This window comes from Amblyomma maculatum, unplaced genomic scaffold (assembly GCF_055883805.1).
Source record: "Amblyomma maculatum isolate TAMU_Amacu unplaced genomic scaffold, ASM5588380v1 scaffold_62, whole genome shotgun sequence".
In the NCBI taxonomy this organism is placed as follows: domain Eukaryota; kingdom Metazoa; phylum Arthropoda; class Arachnida; order Ixodida; family Ixodidae; genus Amblyomma; species Amblyomma maculatum.
In genome coordinates this window covers 200,890-224,311 of record NW_028146787.1, presented here as the reverse complement: position 1 = coordinate 224,311, position 23,422 = coordinate 200,890, and the positions used below count along the sequence as shown (strand labels likewise).

Here is a 23,422-nt window from a genome sequence, read left to right as displayed (position 1 = left end):
ACAGTGGATGTGCACTTTTACTGCCCAGTTAGAAAGAAAAAAACGAGCCAGCCTACACGAGAACATTTGTGAGGCAACATTGTGAAGAACTGCGCTGCCTAGTCCCTCCCTCGTGACCATGCCCCCAAAATTGCACAAGCCCCGGTGACATGACGGAAAAGTAGGTAGGCGCTACAAGGTCTAACTAACAACAGCTCTGCCACGACAAAGCAAAACACGGCCACCATCGACACGCCGCATGTGAGCGAAAAAACACCGGAGTTGAAACAACAGCCTACAAGGCGATCATCGCCAGCGGCCCATCACAGGCCCACGACGTAGGCACGATCCAACGCTTGCACGTTATAGCGAAATTGGTGGCACGACAGTGGTGATAATTTGAGAAAACTGCTAGTGAGCTGTTGGGCTGGAAACAATTCCTTCCAGCAAGCCGACAGCTGTATCAAGTATACAGTAAATGCAAGGCTACCAGTCACCCAGTATGAGTCTACAACAAGCCACACCAACTGGCTTCTATACATCGCGCCAAAAATGACTTCATATCCAAAACAATCTGAGACAGTCCCATAAAAAAAAGCGAAAAAACAACAACACCAAGAGCCAAACAAATGGTGGCACGCTACAGTCTCAAAAATTGAACTAGCTTAAATTACATGCATTGTGAGTAGAGTTTCTTCAACTCCATTACTCTGCACTTATAATGCGGAGTTTGGCGGTCATAAAGAGGGGAGTGATAACTGAGTAGTAGCTCATTTTCAGACTGCCATTCCTTTTTCTTTTGCTGTTCTCGACCCCACCCTGACTGGCTGAGGGACGTCTTGCAATGCATCTCACAGCTGTTAAACACAGGATGATATAAAGGCAGGAAAAAAATCAAACAAGCCACACAGCCCACGCAGTACCAGTGGATTATGCAGCTGTGTTGTGCTGGGTGCTTCAACATCTACCAAACGTGTGAAACAAAACTGAAAAATGAAAAAAACACAATGTGACACGCTGGCAGGTTGCCCGTAATGTAAGCGCCAAGCAGCAATCACAGCTAGCAACAAACTGTGGGATGTTCAAGCTGGCAGTGCTGTCTGATGCCTGTGTCAGCCTTTCACAAAACCATTTACAAACACAACTGCCACCGCTTAGAAGTTGTATTTGTAGATGGGTGCTTGAAAGTGCCTATATGACACAGGGTTTTGGTCTGAGGCATTGTGAGCAGCACTCCAGCATCAGATATGCATGTTCGGCACATTACGAGCATATCCAAATAAAGTGCGAGCCGCAGCCATTTCCCCTCAATTCCTGAAGATGGCAAAGCCGGCGAGAGGGATATTCCAGCGCCCACAGCATCAGGTGGTCCCAAGCCCTGTGTGCTTCAACAGACACCCACCAGCGCAAACTAGTGCGATGCAGTCGTGCGGCGTGTAAGGAATGAAACCAGTGCTCGTCCTCACCTCGAAGCATTGCCAAGCAATAAAAGCAGTGCCACCACCTCGTGCTATTCAAATGACCATAACAGTATTAACAGTTAAACAAATGAGTTTCATATTCCAGGCCAGCACTGCAGATTACAACCGACGCCCCGTAACAGTTAGCGAATGGGTCCCCTTGAGTACCCTGACGTGACCCTAGCTCTGTACCACTGGTTGTTCTTGCATATCAAGCTCACCAGAAAGTGGCTGCAATGATTAGACGTACAGTGCTCAGTCAATTTCAAATAATGCCATGTCTTTGAGACTAAAGTTATTTGAAATAAATTAGGGAGGCATGCTGCTCACACGCAAAGCTGCTATGTGAGCTCAGCCAAGACTCAGTGGCAGAGCGTCGGTCAGCTTCCTACGTTACTACCTCCACTGCAACCAAGCTCACAGCTTTCGTGCTGTCACCTCGGGCTGCTTCGATCTTTCATTGCCTCACAGCTGCATTGCACCAGCTTGCATCGCGCATGCAATATGCACTAGCCCAGGCATCTGCACTGCCGTCGCTCAGGGCAGCTGAGTTTGGCACGCGTCGGCAGTAGCGGGGGTCATAGGACACCCTCCATGAAGCTGGTGTCTAGCGTCTGAATGAGGGTTCGCACAAAGGCCATCTCCTTGCGTGTATTGTCAAAGATGACTCGTGGATCGTCCGATGTGCAGCGCAGGCAGTTGGGCGCCATCACCATAGCCAGGTTGCTGGCGTCCATCTTGGTCAGAGCGGCGTTCTCGGGTGCAGCAAACACCTGCAAATCACAGAGTGGTCCATGCTTGCTACGGTGCCAGCCACAACAATGTGTAGACAGCAGAGGGAGCTGTACTGCGGGGAGCTCGCCAGAGGAGTTAAGTCAATCGCAATGCAAGAAGCGACGCAGCAAAAGGACAGGGTTAGGGACGGCACACCGACACAGCCACATATAGATTGCCAAGATTTATGCTCTAAAAGCAAGTACTGAATGTGTTCATAATACAGCACTGCAAGTCTGCAACTAGGCCACGAGAACAGTGCAGCCCAGTCTCGGCTAGCAACACACAATTTTGAGAGCTGACTGTCAGCGTTGCCAGCCGATCATAAGGACCTTTTGATTTATCAAAACTGCCACGCGTTTGCAATATCCCGAGTACTGCGACAACTGAGCGATGGTTGCTGCACTGTACTGTGTAAAACGCTGCCTGCCACTTTCCACGCTATGCCATCAGTACAGCTGCACTGCTGCGTTGTGCCATAGCATCTCATCTTCGCAGAACCTCGCCCTCTACATTGTGCTCTGTACTCCCTCTCACATGTAGCACTGCGTTACTCCTCTTCTCCCGCTCTCCCAGCTGCCAGTACGTCCATGCCAGTGCAGTGAATTTGGGGCCATTATATGCCAGTATGTTAATGCCACAAGGCACTTACAGCAACTGCCCAGCTATCTGTACAACTTTTACATAACCTTCTTCTCTGCTACTGACTTTGTCAGTCAAGTGCTTAGCAAATGTTCCTTACGTGTGTCTTGGTTATCCAGCAACATAGAACATGCCAACAAGAAGGAAGAATAATTGCAAGCGGTGTTGAATTGGCCCAGTCCTCATCCAAAAAACGTTTTTTTCCGATGTGCACTTCAGTGTGTGGCAGCAGTATTATCTTCTCCGAGCACATGCTGGCAATGCTGTGCTCACAATGCAACCAGTGCAGCACCCATGTTAGAATTCACAGACTGAGGGCAGACTGCTGAGGGGAGACATTTGTGTTTCCAGGTAAAACTCTGCCACATCCAAGCTTCTGGCGCAACATACCAGACCTGAGATCATTTTCAGCAAGTACCACATTACTAACAATTACTGTTCACACCTCACTCCAGTGCCCTCTTTTTTTTGTCATCTTCAGATCGGAACAGCACTCTCAAAATCTGCGCGCTTTTGCATTTTGCCTTCATATAAATGTGGGGTTCGAATTCACAACTATACACTCTGCAGCTCTATAGGACAGCCACTGAGCCAGCACAATGGGTTTCTCCAAAAGCCCTTCCCATTTCTCACAGACGGCCCCCCATTCAGTGTGGGGCCCCAAAAACACACCCCACACTTGTCTCATGCTTTTTAAAGCTGGCAAAGTGAAAGAAGCCGCTTTCACGCGACCAGTTGTGCGATCGTGCAGTGTCTGCGCATTGGAATCTAGCACCGCACCTGCAGGAAGCGGATGAGGTAGGCCAAGACACGCTGGTTTAGTTCCGGCATGCGCCGCACCAGCGCCAGTACCGCCTGGGGTTCGCCGCAGCAGTCCACGCACTCCTGGTACAGGGCGGCCGGAATGAGTGGGTCATGCAGCTCCCGGTACCATAGCTTGAGCAGGGATGCCGGCACGTGGGGGTCACCCCCCGCACAGTCCACCCCTTGCCACTCGTCCAACCGCACCTTCAAAGCATTGACCTGCACCAGGGCACCCGTTCCCGCTCTGTGCCTTGCTCTCAAGAATAATCACGGAATAGAGCCAAGGTACACATGATTTGCCCACCTTTTACTTATTGTTTTATTCACATCAACAGCGCACCTGTGGGCGTTAGTGTAAGTTTCGCCGCGCGACACCAGTACCACGCCTCCCCTGGTGGCGAGCCATCAAGGCTACTGGGGAGAAGCGCAGCGGGCGCTGCCGGCCAAACAGTGGCGGTGGCTCTAGCAGCACGTGCGTACACGCCCTTCAGTCCAAGCGAAGAGTAGAAGGGAAGCGACGACGGGCATGCGCGCCAAGTAGATGCCTTTTAAGAAAAGATAAACAGATTTCAATCAGTATTTTTTCGTTAAAGAATGCTAGTTTCCTTGCCTGTTATGAAGGATGAGATGAGAGGTGAGCAGGCTAACGGTTCATTCAAAAAGTGTAAGCTGGTCATTAAATTAAAAATGAACTGTTGATCGCCGGAAAGCTTTTCTCATGGGTTCAGAACTGACCCAATGATTCTACCAAAGCACTGCATTATACAATACATAAATGTTTTTCTAACTTGTGGGATAAGAGGTCGAAACATTAGCTATTGCCCCATTGGTGAATGAGTTTACTTTGTAATAATTTTCACGAAGCCCGCAGCAGCTTCGTTTTGAAGAGAGCGCAAGTTTCAGCTTTGCAAGGGCATCTTCCGTCTCAAAAAAAAAAAAAAGCTCTTACTCTTCACGAGATGATCATGCCTGAAATGAATAAACAAATATGTGCTGGCGTTGACTGCTACTGCTGTCTTAAAAGTGCTATTAACTTCCCAAACTTTCCTCAGAAAATTCTAACCTTGTTAGCATGCCTGTCCAGTCCTCCGGGAGCGGATACAATAACAATAAAGCACTAAAACGTTTTTTTAAAGCTTTTAACAATTGTTTTGCATGTGTTTGCACTGTTATTTACGAGTGCGATGGCACTGGTTTGGCACCACCTGCACCGAACACTGCGTTTTGTGCACAGCCAGTTGCGTGACTGTAAACCTCATATCACCATAAAACTCAAGTCTAAACATGGCATGAGAACCAAAATACATGACACATTGGTTTCTTCAGAGCTTGCTTCTTAGCCTAGTTTCTATAGTCTAGCCTAGCTCTTCAGAGCTTAAAAGCTCCGCTGCCTCACGAGCAATACAGTGGGTGATATTTCAGTGGTTGGAAAATGTGATCTCTTACCTTCCAAAGCTTTTCAGCGGATAGATACCACTGCCATAAAAAAATGCTCCTCGCACGCAATTAAAATTTAATCCCTAAGAGGACGCGATTACTTATACAAGGATGCCATATGAAAACAAATAAAGCGCGCTCCCAGTTACAAAACGGGATACCAGTGAACGAAAGGCGAGCAGCCGCCACTCTTCGCTGTGCCAAAGGATGAGAACCGACGGAAGCAGTGGGAACGCAACCTTCATCAAAAAGATAAGGTTTTGGACGAAACCTGCTGTGTGTGAGCTACATTTCAAGCCATCATGCATTGTGAGGGGCTTTACACACGTCAATGACGGCAAAGAAGTCCGCATCCAGCATGGAGTCAGCCCAATAAAGAGTTCATTTCAGTGCTACACCTACCTGTCTGTTCATTTGTAGCCTGCGGCATTGTCACCACCAAGTGACAATATAAGCACTGATAGCAATAGCATTTGTTAATGACTGCCTAACATGTTAATCTCAGTGTTCATTTCTCACTTTTCTGCGTAACTGCATTCTTGCCCCTATGCTTATTTAATGTAACATTGCGACAACAACGTAATTTTGGTTATTGTACCATGTGGTATCCTAAGTTTGCACTAAAGTTCGCTTTCACTCTTTCAGAACTGTCAGCTGTCTCATCAGGATCATGACGTCTCGCTTTACACCACAAGCACTGCGTCCAGGCCTCAATAATGCAAAGTAAATCAAGGACTTTCTCCAGCTTTTATTACGCTGGGGAGCGCGTGCAAATGGTGCAGGATTCTCAAGTTTGTCAACTGCAGTTGGGTCGCACTTTGTGGCACCCTCGCTTTCTATACTTCCCGAGTACACAGGGCTTTATATTATCTAATGGCATTGCGCTTGAGCCAGGGCCCATTGGAGAACATTTTTCGTATCGTTACACAATCCTGTGGATCTAGCAATCACCGTACACCCACTCAATTTTCGATTGCAGTGAACTGTCTTTCATTTTACAATCTAGCAAGCGCAGCGAGACCAAGCAATGTTGAGAGCAATGAGCCGGTTAGTTCCTTGCTGGACGCATGTGATGCTGACACTTCATAGGATAACATTTACAAACTCACTGAGTCGGGTAATCTCTCATTGGCTGAAGGCAAACTACCAAATATCTCCAGAGCACCGCAGTTATGTGACTGAAAACAGCGATGACTAGCTAATACACTGCATGGCAGATTATGTATCGTGCAAGTTTATTGCACAAAGTGACTGTGTGGAAAGCAAAAACTTGCTACATGCGATTTGGGGAGGTTGACTTACAATCGTGTAAATGCAGTATTACCACAAGGATAAACTTGCTAAGTAGGGATGTGTGAATATTCGAAATTTTGACTATGTTATTTGATTCGTATTAAAAACGCTGGTATTTGGAATTTTCTAACATTCAAAATTCCCGTAAACACAAGATTTTCTAACTCATCACAGTTTCACAGCACTGTGCACTTCACTGCAATGCTTGGAAGTGTGGACTATGCAGTGAAGCATCCTCGAAACACGGCGGGGCTGTTTTGTGAAGAGGGAAGGGCCTTCACGACAATTTGCGCAGCAAAGAACTTGATGAAACCAGGAAAAGCGTTCTCACTTTCGTTTCATCTCAGATGCTGACAGCCATCGTACAGGTGTCCATCATATAAAATTGCTGCGATGCAAATGATTTCCGGCAGTTTCTCCAGGCCCGTTTGATAATTCGAGTTTTTGGTTAATCCGACATTTTTTTCTGGTCCTTTGAAGACCGTATTAATGAATGTTTACTGTATTCAGTAGCAATATGTCAGCTCCACTAAGCTTCATGCAGGTTCTTCCTGTATAAAAAAACTGGCATACCAAATCCTGTATAAAATTTATTCTGGATATTTCTAAGTACAGTATACACTTCTATGCAAGTCAAGTTTAATTATTTGGAGTATCTTGTAAATTCTAAATAAAGAAGATGAACAGTGTTTGCTATCTTTTAATTTTCCATTCTTACTTTCACAGATCAAATATTCAAAGACATTTTTCCCCCATATTCATATTAAAAAATATTGATATTCACACACCCTTATCGCTAAGCAATTTTTTCTAAGGCGTTTCCCCTGCTTCCGTCAGCACGGCTCTTCCACAATACTACTACCGGTGTACCGAAAATGTGCACTTGCATTTGCCACGTGCTGTTCAGTTTGTGCAGTGGAGCACAAACTGCACAAACTGAACAGTACATGGAAAACAGCAGCGCTGCATGCGAGGAGGCTCCACTGCAACTGCGCCACAACACAAAGAGAGGTTGTGGATGGCTTTAGCTATGCTTCGATGTTCCTGACAATAGGCGTACAACAAAGCATCTCCAGCAATGCTGTGGACTGTTGTTCTCATGCAGTTCCCATCCGAATAGCAGACCAGCATTGCCACAAATGTTTCATAGTGATGCCCACGGCTGCTGGGAGCTTTTTTGTGAGTTTTCTAGCATCTCTTCTTGCCAACTTGTCGCACTGTAATGTTCTGAGGCAGAACTGTGTGTTTGCAGAAAGTGAAGTTCAGCGTAAAATGCGATACAAGCAGTGATCTTAGCCATTGAAGGGGACGTGGTAGAAGACGACCCACCTCGTCGATGTCCCCGGGCACCCGGAAGATGCCCTCTGTCTGAGCACCGTGCAACCGCAGCACAGCCTCGGAGAGGGTTGTCTGCACCCAGGGCAGGCACCGGTCGGGGTAGCGGTCGCACTGGAGCGCCATCACTTCCTCTAGCCGGCTGCCAAACATGGAGGGCCGGAAAAGGTGCGCCCGTGACTGGGCCACCTCCTCGGCTGTGGGACGCCGCAGACCCCGCTTGGCCCCGCTCTGGGCACCACGCTCGAGCCGCTGCGCACAGGCTCCAGCATACGCACCCACTGCCACATCGTCCCTGCACAAAAGACGGACACGATTGTACTGACACTCTAGGAGAACCTAACATTGGAAATCAGACACAGGTGAGACATCAGAGCTAGCCCTCGTGAATTAGTTGGCGTGATTGTACTCACCTATGGGGCTGAAACGTGGAGGCTAACCAAGAGAGTTCTACTTAAGTTGAGGACAACCCAGAGGGCTATGGAACGAAAAATGGTAGGGGTAACATTAAAAGATAGAAAGCGTGCAGAGTGGGTCAGAGAAATAACTCAAGTTAACGACATTCTAGTGGAAATTAAGAAGAAGAAATGGACATGGGCAGGACATGTAGTGCGAAGAGAGGATAACAGATGGTCGCTGAGGGTAACAAACTGGATTCCAAGGGAAGGAAAGCGTAGCAGGGGGCGGCAGAAAGTTAGGTGGGCGGATGAGATTAAGAAGTTCGCAGGGGTCAAGTGGATGCAGCTAGCACAGAACCGGGTTAAGTGGAGAGATATGGGAGAGGCCTTCGCCCTGCAGTGGGTATAATCAGGCTGATGATGATGATGATGATGATTGTGTTACACAGACAGACACGGACAGGATGAGCATGGAACTCCATGTGGTTATACTTCTTGAAAACGAGTAAGGAGAAAGACTTTCTGTGCATGCGTAAAAAAAAATTGGCAAAGTAAATGCCCTCAAACGCCTCCACACTGCCGGCAGACATAAGAATATCACTTTAGGCCCTTTGTATGTAATCAAACTAAGTAGATGACTTTCACCGCTAAAAAGAGGTACCGAGGTGTATTCGTTTTTGTTAGCGTGTGGAACCTTTCCTTTTAGTTCAGGTGCACCAAATAGCCCAGCAACCAAAGCTATACAACTTTTTCAGAAACTTCGTAGTTAAAAAAAAAAAATCATCCTCAACTCAATCATCAATCAACTTGGGACCACTGCCTTTCCGGGGCAGTCGCTCTACCAATTGAGCTAACTAGGACGGTCAGTTAACTCGAAGAGGGAACGAAGTGTTGGTCGAATATTCTTTTTTCTTCTTTTAATCAAAAAGTGTTACTAGCCCCGTTGTCACAAAAAAAGCTGTCAGTGCGTATAACAATGGCACAAAATATGATGAGCGTGCCCCTAGCAGGTGCTGTTGGCTGCTGACATATTACAGGCTCTAAAGTGACGTGTCTATGAATCTGTCTGTCCAGTTCTCTTCACAAGCATGAGTGTGACGTCACAAGACCACATCTCACAGCCAAATTTGCAGGACCTGCAAAGCACATTTGAAATGGGAATCGAACCCATCTGCATGGGATTGTGAAAGACATGCGCAGTAGCGGTTTTTATTTATTTATTTATTCATACTGTTAACCCTCACTGAGGGTCATGACCTGTGGTGTAGATGCGGTGTACGTGTGATTATAGCGTATATTTGCGACTGCACTTTAGTATCTTTTACTATATATCTTTAACATTATGCTATCTATCCTATCAACTTTATTTCTTACGGCTGCAGACCAGATATCCAAGGAATAAATGGCAGTTACTGTGGCCCGCACCAATATTTTACTTCCTTTCTTTTTATTTAGTAAAACTCCACTCCTACCACTATTATACTCTTTCTCCATGATTACACAGTAATACAAAGATGGAGTAGTAAAATTTTTATTCGGCACAATTATATGCATCAATTGTATGTAACATTGACTAGAGAAAGAAAAGTATGCAATGGGGTTATATAAAGCTGAAAGCAACAAACGCGATTCATAAATGTATATATATAAGGTTATATACGACATCATTTGCAACATACACAACTGCTGCATGGTTCGCCCTATGAGATCGACAATTGAAAACAAAATGATCACTATTCTTTAGGCCATGTCTCAATCAATAGCTGCATCAGTTGCAGCTCTTAAGCTTCAGAAGCTTCAGTCCTGCCTGCTTTTCTACCTCGTCACTGTTTAACAACTTCGTGAAGAAAGGAAACCAAAAAAGAATGCAAAATTTTATAATGTCTCTTCTGATAGTTGGTAAATGGGTTGTACAGCCAATCTGTCTTTTCTAAGAAAGTACAAAGTTCAAAAGTACTCATCCGATTAAGCTTATTAACAACTGAGAAATGTTGTGAAGCTGTCTTCGATCGTAACGATAATGGTTTTCTATGTCCTCTATGTCCCAGAAGGATATATCGAGCCTTCGTTATCAAATGTGACGACAAACAGTGAAGCTCCGTGGCTGTCGCCACACAACTTATCCGTCTTTATCCTTACACAATCTGTCATGTTTAGTGTCTTTCTGGCAACATAACCAGCTATGTAGTAAGTCAGCACGCTGCGACTTTTTCTTTCCACGCAAGTACTGTGGTCACTAGACGCGCATGTCGTCAGTGCTTCCTCTGCACCAGAAAAATTTCCACCTTCAATAAGCCTGTCAATCATGTCAATCAAAGGTTGATTTTGTGATTGCATTTTAGTCCCAGACAGCAGTGAGGTTATAGTCTGTGGAGAGCAGTCTCCAGATTTCGGGCTAGCAAGGTTTCAGAATGCAAGTGCATTTCAGTTCAGTTCAGTCGTTCAGTCGTGTCCGACTCTTCGTGACCCTATAGACCATGTCACGCCACGTTTTCCGGTCTCTCACTATCTTCCTAACATCAAGTGCATTTACTGCATCAGAAATTGAGTCGCAGTTGGGTAATGATGCCTGAGAATCGCCTTATTATTCCAAATATATATTTTCCAGTTTATCTTGGCTCAGATTTGCTGTTAGCAAATACTTGAAGCCAAAAGGTCAGTTTGAACAGTGAAATCGTGCTCTCTAATGTAACACACAGGCCTTCAGCTATATTTTCTGCAAGAAAACCATTAATACTGTTTTTGGCATTTGCTTCCAGTTTCAATAGATAGTACAAAAACTCCTTCAAAAACCATCTAAGATTCCATTCTCATTAATTTATTATTTTGTGTTCGCGTGTTCGCTTCTAGCTGCATCTCTTGTTGTTCATGTCGTCGTCAGGTGTGGTTTTAACTTTCCAAAGCATCTTGTTAGAGCAGGCAATGCGCTGCAGTTGGTACTGTAGTCGGCGCTGTTTGTACGTGAATGAACAGAATTTTTTTTTTCTGCTGGGCTGGCTGCAGAAATGGTTACGTCTTCAACATTCGCTTTGTTGTCGACAGTAGTGCACTTTAAGAAAACTACACATCAGAAGCGTGGTTTCAAGCGCTGTAGCCGCGACAAGTAAAATAAAACATGCACAAAACGGGCAACGATGACCGCCGGCAGCATTGCCAGCATTGCAACACCGTTGGCGAGGCAGCCGACCACATTCTGACATCATGCAGTGCCACAGCCACATGCATTACGAGAGCGGGCACCCCTCTCCATAGGAAGGAGTGCGGAGACAGGGGACTATCAAGTCTTTTCAAGGACCGTAACACAAGCATGTGGGTGGCAGGTGGTAGTTAGCAGGCAACATAACTGGCACTGACTGGTTGACCAGCATCATTCAAGGTAGAAAATTTCGCAGCATCCATGGCACAAAAATTCGCATGGCATGAAATTCAGATCACGTCGCCATGCCAGATCACGGTGCCACAACGTATGTAAATGGACATGTGTAGTCATGAATGTTTAAGCACAACACTCTACTCTATGTAGTCATGACTCCTATACACTGTGCGACGTAGCATTACTCGGCCCTATTCTAGCAACATGTAAGGTGTAGAGAACGTACAAACATTATGCATATTCATGTATCATAGCAATGTAATGCTTTAACATTCTAACACGCAAGCAGTCTCTGTGGATCAATTTCATTTGCATGTTTTTTTCTTTGCACTGGATTTGCGTTATATCACTATGCCAACCAGCACAGGAACTGCTGCCATTAGACCATGACCACACCCACCGGTGCCGCTGGACGTAGCTCTCCAGGTAGGGCCGGAAGGTGGCCGAGGGAGGAAAGATGCCCAGACAGACGGCCATCAGCTCCCAGCCCCGTAGCAAGCTCTCAGCACGGGGGTTGTCCGTTGTCTGGCGGCAGATCTGCATGTACAGCTCGTCCCGCAGGGCCGCCTGGCTCCAGCCCCGGGTGGCAATCTCCACCGACACCTGCTCCGCAGACGCCTTCCACTTACGGTCGCCCATGTACGCCTGCACGCAGCAACACCCCTCTGCTATGAAGCTGCCACTACGCCATTCCGTGGCAAGAGACTTCGTGTAAACTTCCGTGTATACACTGACACAAACTAAAGCAAAGAAATAGCCACTTTACTGATTGAGACACAACCAGCAGAATTGGGCAAATGAGTGAAATTTTTGCTCGAATTCAACAGAACCTACACAGCAAGAAACAGCTGCAGCCAGATTGAACTCTGTTAGTGCACAAACAAGAGAGAAAGCTGACAATCGCCCTATGAAATGAGAGAAAATGGTGACAAGGTCAGTGAAAGCATTCAGCACTGCACAGATACAGCACAGTGCAAGAGCTAACCCACCCCTTTCCTAGCCTTTCTAATGTTGAATTCCGATGGCAGATCGCGAGCACTTGGCTGGATCACAAACAGAGCACATCACTCCAGTGGATATCTCTTCCTCCAAAATTTCCATTGGAATGCATCCGCTCCCGAAGGAGCATGACCTCCAGTGGACGCAAGCCAATCAGCGTGCAGAACTGGTTCTCATGGCCCAGCCCTTTGCAATGGCTGCCGCCACCTTCGGTTGCCTTCGCTCTATTGCGGGCATATATTTGTACTGCACTGAATTGTATTGGGTTTAATGGCGCATAAGCGGCTCAGGCTATCATGCACCAGACACAAGGTTATATCTTGATTTTAGTGGAGTATATGTACTCGTTCTATAGTTTCTTTAAAACATTTGCTTCCTTTAGAAAGCTAAAACCACATGACAGATCAAAAAGACCATTTTCACCTAAAATCAATGCTGGATGGAACAGAATGTGCTCATTGTAAAATGTAGTAAAATACTTTTTCCTATGTGTTTCAAGTGCTGTGCACGAAAGTAGAACATGGTTTATGGTGAGTTGCTCTCCACATTCTTCACACAATGGTTTGTTTTCTTTTCTCAATAAAAAATTATGCGTGAAGTGTGTATGGCCAATGTGGAGTCGACATAAAATCACTTCTATAAAACGTTCTTGATAATAGCATGATTTCCATTCCCCCAAAATTGGATTTACCAACCGCAGTTTGTTATTTACCTCGCTACACCATGAAGACTGCCATTCCTCTTTTAGTTTACAGCGCAGTAGTGCCATGTAGTCTCTGTATGGAATATTTATGTTCTTGATCTGTTTGTCATGGGCTTGAGCAGCGCTAACGTCCGCTCTCTCATTGCTTCCAATGCCGACAAAACTCGGGGCCCAACAAAATGTTATGTTATGTCCTTGAACAGAGGCTGCAGCTATATTATGTATGATGTCTCCAAGTAGTGGAGCAACTGCTTTTTTGTGATGAAGGGCTGTCAAGACACTTAGAGAGTCTGTGTAAATAATACTGTTTGTTACTGCTGCCAAAACGAGCATATTGAATGGCATGAATTTTTGAATCTCTGATTAAGCATAATCAAATCTTGGATCGAAGCTAAAGCATATCCTTGAAGTGGCAGAGGTGTCGTTTGAAAAAGCTGCTGATGCTATGTTTTGTGCAGTGGCATATCAAATGAAGCGAATGCAAGTTTTTCCTCCCTACGGTGATTCGGAGGCTTGCTCGTCGTAATGCAGATAATGTAAAGAATGCTTAGAAACGCTGTCCTCACGTCTGTTGTGGTGTGGAACCATTTAAAAGATCCGAATGCGAAAAAAATATGCTTTGAATGTCTACGCTGTCATGGCTGGTTGCAGGGTTTTGTCACATTGCTCCTGTAGGAGCATGCATGAGCAGCGTTGAGAACCATGTTTATAGCCCACATGGCATGCCTTTTAAGGCTAACATAAAGAAAAAGCTTATATAGTAAACAAACTCCTCTGACAACAGCCATTACTTCATGGCTGACGGTCATGTGGTACTTTTCCCGGCTGCTGTTCTGTCGACGTGTATGCGTTATTCTGTTGTATACTGCAGCTGCCCTTTTTTTAATTGCTGCACAAGCCGCCCACTGCAATTGGCCTGATGGCAGTGCATGCGTGCCGGCGAAATTGCCCCTTCCTCGCTTGGAGGATTGTCAGCTGATTTCAATGCAGCCAGCCATGCGAGATTTTTCTCTGCGAGAATATCGCAGTGAAGGTTCACTCCTTGGAGATCAGCAAGCAGAAGACGAGGTGTTCACGTCATCCACAGCTGCTCAGACCACCGCGCAGCGACGATAGGAAGTGAGAATGTGCCAGTCGTGGCAATGAGCAGAAGCGAAAACAAGAAAAATGTCATATGCGTTTCTGGCCAAATCATCTGATTCTAGTAGAGCAAATATCACTACTCCACAGAGTGATCCGGAATCGACACGAGATCCCAATCTGCCACTGGAACAGACAACTCTTGCTTGAATTCTGCCTTTGGAATACGATTGCTCCAAATAGAGCAGAAAAATTTGATCCAGATCTACCACAGGAATTCAACATAAATCACTTTACAGTCCTCTGTTGTGCAGATGTCTATGCCACTGTCACGGATCGGGAGGTTAATGGCACTAACGATTGTCGCAGCAGAAGGATGTCACCATTTCTAGACTGCCAAGTTGCCACCATCAACATGTTTCTCTAAGTAGCAACCTGACAACAAGATGCCACGATTATCGGTTCCTGGACTAGCATTTCCAGAAATGACTGCTCAGGGGCGAAGCTTGCCAACTATACCTGTATGAGTTTGAAGAGATGGCAGGCATCGTGCTTGAGCGACTTGTCGGTGGTCATGATCATGGGCTGCCGGATGGGGTCCTTGGACCAGGAAAGCATGTCCCGAAGGGAGAATTTGCGTCGGAACAGGCCCCGCTTGTGCCTGTTGAGGTTGTCCTGGGCGTACTGCACAATGTCGCTCTCCGACGGGGGCTTGCGCTCGGCAGACAGTGGTCGCAGTGCAGGAGATGCCTCACGGGAGCCGCCCGCCACCTGGAATGACTGCGCACCACACCATGCCTCATAAATGATGAGAGCGAATAATTAAGCTCCTCCTCTCCTAAATCAGTGGGACTGAGGTCGAATCTAGACGTGGAGATCGTTAATTTCAGGAGCTGTACATGCAATTGTTTATGCAGCTCATGCAATTCACACGGAGGTACAAACAGTGCACCTTCACTGCAACGTAAAAAACTTTACAGAGCAGTTATTGCTTTTATTCAATTCTACAATCTTAAAACATAGGATTTCGTTTTCTAGGTCCATCATTGATTTATTAAACTAATCTAGTATATGGATTACTTTTGGCTGCTCTCATTGAGCCCTGGCCAATACCCCCTCGTGGATATGTTTCATGAGACAAGGAAGAAGAAGGAAACTGCATCCAACCTGGCACAGAATGTCAAGCAGCCAAGCCTATACGCCATTTTGTGCATGGCTTGTAATACTGGCAAGGCTCGCACACCTTCTCGGTCAATGCATTCCCTTCACAAAGCAGGCTTTCATGTTTGACTTTCATGTTTGAGTCAAAGCTGGCAAGACTGAAGAAAGTTGGCCTGCTGTGGGGACACAGTCAAAAAGGTGTGCATGCCAAAAGATGTTCTACTTTGAGATGGCAAGCAGCTTTCCACAAAAGAGAAAAAAACTAGGAGATTTCCTTCTTCTCACTAAACGATAAATGATACAGTGCCTAGGAGATTGCACCGCTTCTACCACACCCATTCTTTCATTGCACACTTCACTAAGAGAGGTACCACCCAAATTCTCTGAGAAATAAATGTACGAAGCTAACATCGCGGACTATGAAGCCTGCTCTAGCAGGGGGCTCTGGATTACTTTTGACCCCATGGTGTTCTGCAACAGGACACTGTATTTCTTCCTTCATTGAACTGCGGGAACTGTGGTTAATACTGAATGAGCAAACCTTGGCCTTGGCAGTTAAATGCTGCAGCTACTGGGTCAATGCAGTGTACCTGTGACTTCTCCAGCAGGCTTCCGCCATCGGGCCGTGAGTGGCCCACGCGCCGTAGCGAAGCGTGCTGGGTGGATCCCGGGTGGCCCACGGGAGAGCCCGATGTCCAGCTGCCATTGTCGCTCTCTGCTGGGAACCAAACAGCCTCTGCTTGTTTCCCCTCATTGCACAATGGCATGCAAGAATTGGGTAGGGTACGCATGCTGCCACAAGAGGGATTGAAGTGGCAAGGGTGACTGCAGAGACTCAACACTGTAACTCTGTGACATGCGTGTCGCTCTTTGCATAGTTGTTCTTTGCATAGTTGTTATGCCTCCAAATGTCGTAGTTATAACAAGCAGACTACACTAGCCAGAAAGTGTTTCCCAGTGCCCCTTAACCCTCCGATGGTCGAATCGAAAAAAAAATAAAAAAAACCCTTCTCATACAGTCAATTTCCTTTATTGCTAATTCTAAACAAACAACATGAGTACAGACAAAAAGAGAAAAAAATTAAGACAATGTTTTGGTTACGGCATCGCTCCGAAGCACAAAAATGTTCCAATATTTATCAAGAGTATGATCGAAGCTGGAACTAACAGAATGTGGCCTGCTGTCTGCAGATGAGCTATCATTCTCTGAACACCAGCAGTCATCCGATTCAGATTGTATGGAGTCAAATCCAAGTCTGTAGAGGCATTGCTGCCAGAGTAAAGCGAGGAAACATTGCGCGATGCCATAACGCCGCATTACCAGCTATCTGAACAACTCATGCAAGGGTCCTTTAAGGGTCGGCAATAAACGAATAAACTCTACACCTCAATACAGTAAAACCTCGTTACAAGAGACGCTCAAGGGACCCAAAAAAGATGTCTCTTGTAAGGTCTCTTGTAACCAAAAATTCTTACCAACTCGCATGTGGGGCATTTTAGATTTCCTTCACTAAATTCTGTTCCCTATCAGTGTCCTGTTTTGTTGCAATATGTCAGGAATCAAGAAGGAGTGGCTCCTCCTGACTAGGAAGTCAAAATGCCCCTGCTGTTTCAGTCACTGTCGCCATATTCCTGTGTGACTGAAACGACAGGGACATTTTGACTTCCCAGTCAAGAGGAGGCACTCCTTCTTGATTCCTGACATATTGCAACAAAACAGGACACTGATACGGAACAGAACTTATATAAGGAAATCTAAACTGCCGCACATACAAGTTGGTACAAGCCAGCTGTGTTGCATGAGCATACCTGGTTGTGTCTTATAAATAGTGAAGAATTTACTTTAGGTACCTGCAGAAGTTGCCCTTAGTAACAGAGTGTCTCTCGTATGCAATGGTTAACATGGCAAACATAGGAAAACCAATCAAACCGTTTTGAAGTGTCTCTTATAACCAAGTGTCTCTTGTAACAAGATTTTACTACCAATAATACCCCACGAGTGTTGGTAATAAGCAAACTAAAATGAGTAATAACAAGGACAGAAATAAGCATTTGTGGGCCTTTGCGAGAGCATGCCAATAAAGATTAAAATCAACTTTCGCACACCTCTACTGCAATCGGGCAGAGAAACTGAAAGCAGCATGAAAGTGCATCCTTGTAAACTATGCAACATGCCAAAGAACAAAATTAGGTAGTTTTCTTTTTCTCAGCAAGATGGTTTTAGAAGCAAGTTTTCTATTGCTTCTTGCGGAACACGGGGAAGTTTTGCAACCGATGCCTCAGGGCACTGGACCCTGGACTGCGGCTTCGCCTTCCCGATTAGGCAGCATGTCAAGGAGCAACGTTGCTGTGCCATTTATGGCTCGATGTTGTTTTCACAAACAAATAAGCTTCCCGGATTGGAATCGCCGACAGCCCTGCGTGTGAAAATTGTGGCTGTAAAGAGACAGTTGAGCATCGTCTTTGTGAATGCCCTGCACTTGCGAGTGAAAGGCATGAGTTGCGTTGTGCGCTGGATCGTCAGAATTGTTGCTTCTTAAGGGCAGATAAGATTCTTGGTCCGTGGCCAAGACAGCTGACTGCCTTCAGGGCACACAAGGCACTGTTTTGTTACCTGATAGCCACAGGCTTGAGTAAAATTGTGACATTGCTCCTCATCCCTTTTTTCACATTCTTCAATCATCTAGTCCCTTTTGCCCAATGCAGGGTAGCCAAAAGGAAGCCTTTCTAGTTAACATCCCTGCCTTCCCCCTCGTCCCTATCTATCTATGTAATACTTCTTGTGACTCCTAGAAGGTGGCAGCACCACCCCAATTGGATGAACACAACCAGGCTCTGACGGCACTTGCCTATCTGGACACCAGATGTTGCAGGCATGACAGTGGTTCCATGTTTTACAAAGCACATGCGACACTGAGGCAGACAGAAGAGATTCGCTTTCCTATATTCTGCATGGTGCGTGGCATCACCCATCACACACCGAATGTCGACAATCTAAGGGCACAAAGGCCAAAGTCCCAGAGCATTTTTGGAACAATGTATGGTCTATTTCGGAGCACTTTGGAGCAGGCAGATGGCATTAAACACTACTAAGCACATTTTTCTGTTCCCTGTTACAGTAATTTCTATTTAGTTTGACCTCATATGGAGCGAAAAAAAAAACCTTACGTTCTAATTATCGAACTGACTCTAACAATTTGCCATAACAGCACTGCAGTAATTTTGTCTAATGAACACTTGCATGACAGCCATCTGCATTTGAGATGAAACCCAAGTGAAAACGAGTTCTTTCCAGTTTTTTTCAAGCATTTTGCTTTCTGGCAAGGCTGAAGGATTGTTCCAAAATGGTGAAAGCTCCCTACCCTTTCGCAGTGCAACTCAGTTGTATTGATGCCCCTAATGGCCCTGTTGCATTTTGAGGATGCTTTACCGCACAACATGATGAAGCACTGTAGCAAAGCGCTCAGTGCTGTGAAACTGCACATGACCAGCAGGAAGCAGAATGTGGATGCATTCCAGGGACATGTATGTATGCACAGTGTGACACCATACCAAAACAAAAGGACAGTGACGCTCCAAGCAGCGTCCGATGCGCACGGCTAATCGCAGCCGTGGGATGCCTTCGAGTAAAAGTGAATCCAAAAACTATGAGATTGACGTTTATTTCAGAAATGACGAACTCTTGGTCGTCGTCATACCTGCCATAGCGCGCACAATATGCACGGACACAAATTTTCCATGCAATTCAGGTTCAGGGAGGCCTATTTCGGTGATTGCTGCCGGCACGTGTGGTACCATTATGTGTTTCCCAGCCCAAAATAAGCAGAGCGATCCCACCTATGACCGAATTAATTAGCGTCCGAAGCCATTGACTTACACGGGCCGGCATCGGCCGTTACCGTGTTCCTAGTTTAAAATATCTGAAGCTGTGAATTTACAGGTGCCGATAATAAAGAGACGTTATTTAGTCTAAAAACTGCATGAAAATTGATTCTGCATTCCATTAGGTGTGCAATGATTAGATTCTAGAGATTTATGCTCGAGTTCATGAAAGAAAAACAGACAAACAACAGCTACTATGAATATTGGTGGAATTGATTAGCTGCTATTAATTTCAATTCAGAAAGACTCGTGACCCTAATGCTTCGTGAAAGTAGTGACGATAACAGCCGTATGACAAACAGCACGAGTCAACCAGACTGTCATGCATGTGGATTTGGCGGCGTCCTTTTAAAGCGAGTGCCCAGTGTTGCTCAACCGACGATAATAAACTGCAAGATTTAGTGTTGTATACTTGTGATGGTCAACTGTCGCGTAAATTGCCGTTTAGGCACAGCTTGACGCAACAGGTCAGATTGGCGCAGGAATGGCACAATTGGCGCAGCACTTCCACCCGTCTACTGAAGCCCACTAATGAGGAAGTGCAGAGCGGTGAAAAGCTGTGCGCAATTGCACTACACTTCTAAGTCTTGCTTTTGAAATCTTCAAGTTTTTAGGTCGTGGTTGAAGCATTTCTTCCCTTTTCTCCACTGCTCCAAGTCATCACTTAATGCGGCCATCTCTGCAGCATAAGTTCATTGTTATCATATAGCTGCAGTGTGCTTTTGATCCCCTGCTGATAGCTGTGGACGTGCAGCTACCCAAGTTTCTCGCTCGTGCACTTCCATTATAAATATTGGCCTCATGCTGCAGGCTACGAGTAACTCATAACTAATTGTGTAAGTGTCTATATTAATGCCACCCGTTGAGTGTATTCCAAATGCTGAACCTCAAATTTCAGTACCACTCTGCAAGAGGATCGATGCAGCGGACGAACCAAAAAATGAACATAAAGCCTCCAGACATTTCATCATGCTCGGAATGTGGGAGTCAAGAATGCACTTACAACGAGCACAACTACCACCTCAAACGTGCACGTGGGTCCCCACCTGAGAAGCGGCTGACAGCTCCGTCGTGAGCGTCTGCCTCATCCTGGGAGGAGGAAGGTGACGAAGGGGCGCTCATGGCCTCGTCGTCGGCAAAGTCCTCCTCGTCGTCGTTGTCGTGACCCCAGTCGCCGGCAGCCGAGGAGGCCGATGAGGAGGAGCCATCTTCGAAGAGGTCCAGTCGATAGCCCAACAGCTTGGCCTGCTCCAGGATGTAGTGGTGCAAAGGCAGCTGGGCGCCACACCGCAGTGATGCCTCCCGCTGCATATACAAGGCCAAGCGGAGGATGCAGTGGAAACGATTTGCTACAACTGACACTCGCCAACAGTTAATCTGTCAATAAATCCTCACCACTGGGATTCCTGTACTACGGATCTCAGCCCGACGCTGGACATTTTGTTCAATAAGGCTTCTTCACTCGCTCATTCGACCAATGCTTTCGGCCTCTCATCAATTTATGTGTTGTCCTAAAATTCCAGAAGTCTAAGAGATCTAAAGCTATGCAGAACCACTCTTGTCAAGCCGTGCTTGCATTTTGCCACGACACCTTTTGTGGGCTACAGCATACTGTTTGTGGTGAATCATATTTATTAGTACTAACTGAAGAGTACTGGCACTTCCCAGCTTTATTTTTATAACACGAGACAGTGTCATAGTTAGCAAAGCCAAAAAATAAAAATGCAAAAATGATGTAATACAATGTTCATAAACGATCCAACTCTGAAGACATTGTCTGTGCCCAATCTGCTGTGCATATTAATGACACTGTGAAATGGAAAGCTTCACAAACAACAGAGGGAAGCTCTGATGAACGGTCGCTTACACTTGAGGTGAACTTTTTTTTTTCATCTTTTTCTAGCTTTTTACTTTTGGGGGCCACCACAACGGAGAGCTATGCATTCATCTCAATAACGCAGGATTGCTGACATTTACTGAAAATTTCTCCATTGAAGAATATCTGCTAAACGTTCAGTCAGACGTCCCCTACCTTGCGATGTTGCCTTGGCGATGGGGCGGGGCTGGTTTGGGTGGAGACAGTGCATGTTGTGGGCTCCTCCCGCACCTGCAGCATTCGTCCAGCAACACGAGGTTTGAGATAAAAGCGGTAGGAGCCTGGGAGGCACCCTGGTGTCGGGTGAGCACAGCTTTATGCGGCAGAAGTGAAGGAGGTAGCAAAACGACCGACTTCCCTCAAAGACCATACAATGTTGCCAGGGCTAATTGAACACCAACCAAATTATGCCACTGATAAGCGACTACCATCTACTCGGGCTTGAAGCCATGGGCCGTTATTACCTAGGAGCAGCAATCTTCCTTGAATACTTTGACATGCTAGCAGTGTGCAGACATACGTTTTTAAGTCGCAACACAAAGCTATCCCAGAGTGACTACACTTTTGTTCAACATACTGAGTAGCATCAATACTGGCCCAAAGGTGACCACCGGAATATGTGATGAATTAGAAGGTTTGCAGAGTGTCACATCATGCCAATGTCCATATTACGTACTGTCGCGCTCAGTATGAGCTACGCCATGCGAACACCTGAAGAAGTGCTGTCACGGACTAACTCATACTGAGTGCGATAGTGCTTTGCAAACACAAGAATGTCTGCCCATCAGTTACCAAGTACAGCAGAATTTTGTTGATACGATTCTCGGGGACAATTGAGTTATTATACTCGAAGCTCTCAGTTTTATCCAAAACAGACCCTAAAACATTGCGAATGAAACATACTTGACACAGAACGTAACTTTATTAAAGCGGTTTGAAATACTCTACGTAGCACATTTTGTTTCGCGATGTGCAGAAACATGCTCTTCTGGAACTCTAGAGATGAGTCCACAGTTTCATCGCTTAGCTATGGACTCATGACAAAGTCGCTAAGACCATCTGGAACTTGGCACTCTGCCAACAATTTCAAAACAAAGTAAAATCTCAAAGGCAAAAATGTGTGTGTGGGGTAGGGGGGTGGTCATTATGTGAGCAAATACTGTATAATTGGCCATTACCGCTATAATTACTGCGGTTACTACTTCCTTATGCTAATATGTTTTCGCTGCCTCTTGAGCCCTGCGTACATAGACTCGACAGCACCGGGTTGAGTAGGCGTCGAGTAAGCGAGGACACCATTACTCGACCCGGTTGATGTCTATATGAACTCGCTTTCTAGCGAGTAAGTATCACAGCGGCGGGTAGCGTCCAGATCGCAGTATTGCGCAAGTTTCCTACTCATAATTGATTCTGTTGCCTTTTACTATCAAGAGCTTCATTTATTATTTTTTATCATTGATAAGGACTAAAAAGCATTTGACTTTGCTGACGCTCCTCGCCGCTCCTGAGACTTTTTGATCCCAGAGTTCACCATAACTCGACTCCCTGACTCGACAGCGTCTACATGCTTTCAGACAAGCGGGTCAAGCGAGTTAACCTACCCCCTGCAAGCGAGTTAACGCGACCCGCTCCGCACCTATTTTGTTCGACCCGACTGCGTATACATGAACCCGACAACTGTTTTTTTTACTTGACAGGCTTACTCGACCCGACTCTGTCGATTCCATGTATACAGGGCTTTGGAGGTGAAATTAAATATTAAAAGAAAAGCTATGTAAGTTTTTTCATACATTTTCGCGACAATATTATCCACATCAACAGAGAAATACAATCATATTAGCTGTGTCAAAATGCATTACCTCTCACAGGGTGTCGGCAGGGAATTAAAAAAAGAAAAGAAATATATTATGCCGAAAATCTAACCGAGATTTCACTGTATTCAATATATGGTATATTTGTGTTCACTAAAGAAGTGATGACCCTGTACAGCGCTCTGCTCAAACCTGTGTTAGTACTACTGAAATGGATTGTTCTATAAATCTCATAATTAATAACAGGTACCTGCTCCTGAACAGTGGATTACTCAAACAGAGAACTCTATATTTCTGTTAATGTGCTGCTGTAAATACTCAATAGCCGCAATCAAACAAGACTCATCAGGTAGACTGGACAACAGATAGAAAAAGAACCAACCATACTTACACTTTTAACCTCCGCTGCTATCAG

At 45.7% G+C, this 23,422-nt stretch overlaps 1 protein-coding gene across 2 annotated transcripts in view; it reads right to left on the bottom strand.

The window, feature by feature from the left end:
* The window catches only part of LOC146170721 (rho GTPase-activating protein 39-like), a 33,535-nt gene continuing 10,113 nt past the window's right edge, over window positions 1-23,422 (bottom strand). Inside the window, exons 5-12 of one of the 2 annotated variants that reach the window (XM_084586813.1) lie at window positions 21,353-21,427; window positions 20,367-20,625; window positions 16,029-16,156; window positions 14,797-15,057; window positions 11,896-12,140; window positions 7,719-8,019; window positions 3,636-3,878; window positions 1-2,212 (exon numbers count right to left, since the gene is read on the bottom strand). In XM_084586813.1, coding sequence (XP_084442939.1) covers window positions 2,018-2,212; window positions 3,636-3,878; window positions 7,719-8,019; window positions 11,896-12,140; window positions 14,797-15,057; window positions 16,029-16,156; window positions 20,367-20,625; window positions 21,353-21,427 — 1,707 coding nt within the window. In that variant the 3' untranslated portion in view covers window positions 1-2,017. The remainder of the gene's footprint in view (window positions 2,213-3,635; window positions 3,879-7,718; window positions 8,020-11,895; window positions 12,141-14,796; window positions 15,058-16,028; window positions 16,157-20,366; window positions 20,626-21,352; window positions 21,428-23,422) is intronic. The other variant, XM_084586814.1, reaches the window with a different exon arrangement.